The 2,879-nt window shown below is 56.4% G+C and overlaps 1 protein-coding gene across 1 annotated transcript; it reads left to right on the top strand.

Moving 5' to 3' along the window:
* The first annotated feature begins 366 nt into the window (after nt 1-366).
* Nucleotides 367-1,551, top strand: LOC125541716 (cyclin-dependent kinase inhibitor 1C-like). The gene is made up of 3 exons (XM_048705060.1): nt 367-587; nt 702-1,067; nt 1,226-1,551. Exons 1-3 carry the CDS (start codon nt 480-482, stop codon nt 1,301-1,303), a joined length of 552 nt encoding a protein of 183 aa, XP_048561017.1. The 5' UTR covers nt 367-479; the 3' UTR covers nt 1,304-1,551.
* The last annotated feature ends 1,328 nt before the right edge of the window (nt 1,552-2,879 follow it).

The raw sequence follows: 2,879 nt of genomic DNA, 5'->3' as shown, positions 1-2,879 counted from the left end.
GCTGCTCGCGATGAGTCTCCCGACCCACACACACACTGACACACAGAGGAAGAATGCACGTCCTAGCGCGAGCAATCTGCTGGTAATCACCGGCGGCCGACCGCACGTCCTTTGTGGCCTCGCCGTCACCACGCACGCCCAACCCAAAGTCCCCAAAGGTGGCCGCTTTACCGCAGCCTTTCGACCACGACTAGCTGCTAGCCCGTACCAGGAGTAGCAGACTACCACCACCACCCCTGTTGTGTTTCCTTTGGCAGTTTTGCATCGCTTTTCACCGTGCACCGCCCCGCACTGACCTGCAGGCTAGGGAGAGCAGTGACCGTTGCACCCCACCCAAGGACCACGCACGTCTTACAAGGTCATGGCCGCACCGCACACGGCCTCGAGCCAAACCCAAACCAGACCGGACCCTCCGAGCAGACAGCATAGGAAGCGAGAAGACAGAGACGGGAGCCTCGCCGCCGACGCCGACGGGCAAGATGCAGCGCGCGTCCCTTGCGTCCGCTCTGCTGCTCTGCTCCTTCTTCGCGCAGCCGTCGCAGGCGCTCCTCGACGGCACGCGCGGCGCCGGGGCGTACATTTCTCGGGTGAGCTCACGGCTTCGCTCCAAGTGCTTTGCTAGTGCCTACTGGTAGTGTTCGTCGGTGGTGGCGGTTTCCGTGCTCTAACATTTTCTTGCTTCTTGTGGTTCGATTAACTAGCTGCTCGGCGAGGGCTACGGCGACGAGAAGGTCCCCATGGCCGTCGTGGTGCCGTCGGTGCCAGATTACTCCCCGCTGCCGGCACCGACCGCTGTCGCTGTCGCCGCGCCCGCGCCTGCGCCCACGCCAACGCCGACGCCGACGCCGGTGCCCGGCTCGGAGGACTACATGCCGAAGCTGCCGTCTGACAGGCTGAGCCCTGGGGCGCCGGCCAACGGCAATGCGGGCTCGCCCGCGCCTGCCGCGTCGGGCGACGGGGCGAGCACCGCCTTCATCAGCAGCAACCCCGCGGTGCCGCTCCCCGCCGGCGTCACCGACTCCGCCACCGTCCTGCCCATGCCCACCCCTGGACAAGAACAACGGCAGGTAGGAGTAACCGCCACTGCCAATCAGCCACCACTAATGCCTGAAGCTCTCGATTTCTTTAGCTCGTAGCTTTGCTCAAGCTTGCTTTCCCCGTGCCTCCGCATCGATTGAGCTTTGTTCACCTTGCTCTGACTTCTTTTGGTTCCGCGCTTTCACAGGACATGGGGATGGGCACCCTGCTTCAGGCCAGCGCGGTGCCGCTGGTCGCTCCTCTCCTCATGGTGCTGTACTTTTGAGCTTTCTTGTTGGGGTAGTAGAGCAGTACGTAGTTCCTTTCTCTTAGGACTGATGCATCGAGTGATTAGTTGTCAGCATCTGCGCTTGTAATCAGCACACCGCGGTGCTTTCGTCTAGGCTGTTGTATGCTCTAATCATCTGTATACAGTATCACCTCTGCTTCTTGTCTCTTGTCACACATGTATCCTGTGTACGAGTAAGTCTCATGCATTGCAATTCTTACATGGAGCATTGCTTACGGAGAAAATTTGTATCATTCGGATAGGATACGTTCACGACAGTGGGACAGGGTCAATATGTCCAATGAGTGTAAATAGACAGCATCTAACAATTAATTTTTCATCAATACACAATACTTGCATATCTTTTAGGATGTGCTAGCCAAGTTTCTCCAAAAATCCGAACTGATGAAAAGGACTAGCAATGTATTTTAATAACAAGGAAGGAAACTGTTGAGTATAATGATTATGTAGAAAACGTAGGATAGCATAGAATTTATTCTACCTTGCCTTGTACTTTAAGATGATCATGTACTCCTATATATATATATATATGTCTACGGGGCTCAAGCAATACAATAAACTATTTCATCAATCCCTCTCTCTCCCTTCTAATATGGTATCAGCCTAATCTCGATCCAAACCCCAGCCGCCGCCGCTTCAGCACCGCGCAGCCCCTGGGGCGGTTGATCTCCATGATCGCCACCGAGGGCTGCGCCGTCCATACCTAGGATTCGTCCGCCGATCGTATTGATCGGCTGCCGTAGAGAGTCTTTTTTCAGGTCGTTTGACCCGGATTTTTCTCTTGTTTTGATCGGTGTTTCTTTTTTGGTCCTTTGACCCGGATTATTCTCTCGCATCGATTGTTTTGATCGGCGTTTTTTTTTTATTTTTCGATTTATGATTGGTTTGTGTCGCCCATGGCCTGTTGACTCTTCTCGTGCCTCTACTTCTACATCGGCATCGACTATATTTGCACGTCGTCATCCGCCTGGTCTTCGCGCAGGCCTGCATCTAGCTGGATTAGTTGCCGCACCCGCCCCACGCTGAAGACGTGTTCCTGCGCTGGTGTGGCGGCCACTCGTACGGTTCGCTGGCCGTTGTCCGGCGGCGAGTGTCCCGAGCCCAGGCCACACACGCGCCAGACGCGGACGTGGATGGCTGCACGCGCGTCGACGCGGGCGGCCGCTCGCGTTGGGCCACCAGGTCAAGCCGATGCACCACATATGGTGTCTTGGCTGATCAGTGATCGCGATTGCGTCTCATGCGGGTGTTTGTGCTCACATACCTATTCCAGCCTTGATTTGCCTTCCTGCCAGCTTCGTAGGATCTAATGAAGATCGACTTCGAGAGTACAACACACTCTTTCAATCGAGCAACGGGCTGCAGCTGCGTCGTCTCTTCGGACCATAGCGTTGCTGTCACATGGTTCTTCCTACTGCTGCACCGACTTGCGCACAATCGCCACGTCGCCCTTTGGTCCGTAGTGCCGCGGCCCGCGGTCCAACGTCGCCCTGAGGTCGTCCGTTTCAGGTCGTCTTCGGGGCTCACCGACCCTCGCGCTGCCACTGCATCG

Source organism: Triticum urartu, chromosome 2 (genome assembly GCF_003073215.2).
Source record: "Triticum urartu cultivar G1812 chromosome 2, Tu2.1, whole genome shotgun sequence".
NCBI lineage: Eukaryota > Viridiplantae > Streptophyta > Magnoliopsida > Poales > Poaceae > Triticum > Triticum urartu.
Note: the sequence above shows the minus strand (reverse complement) of the source record. Positions and strands in the feature narration are given on the sequence as shown.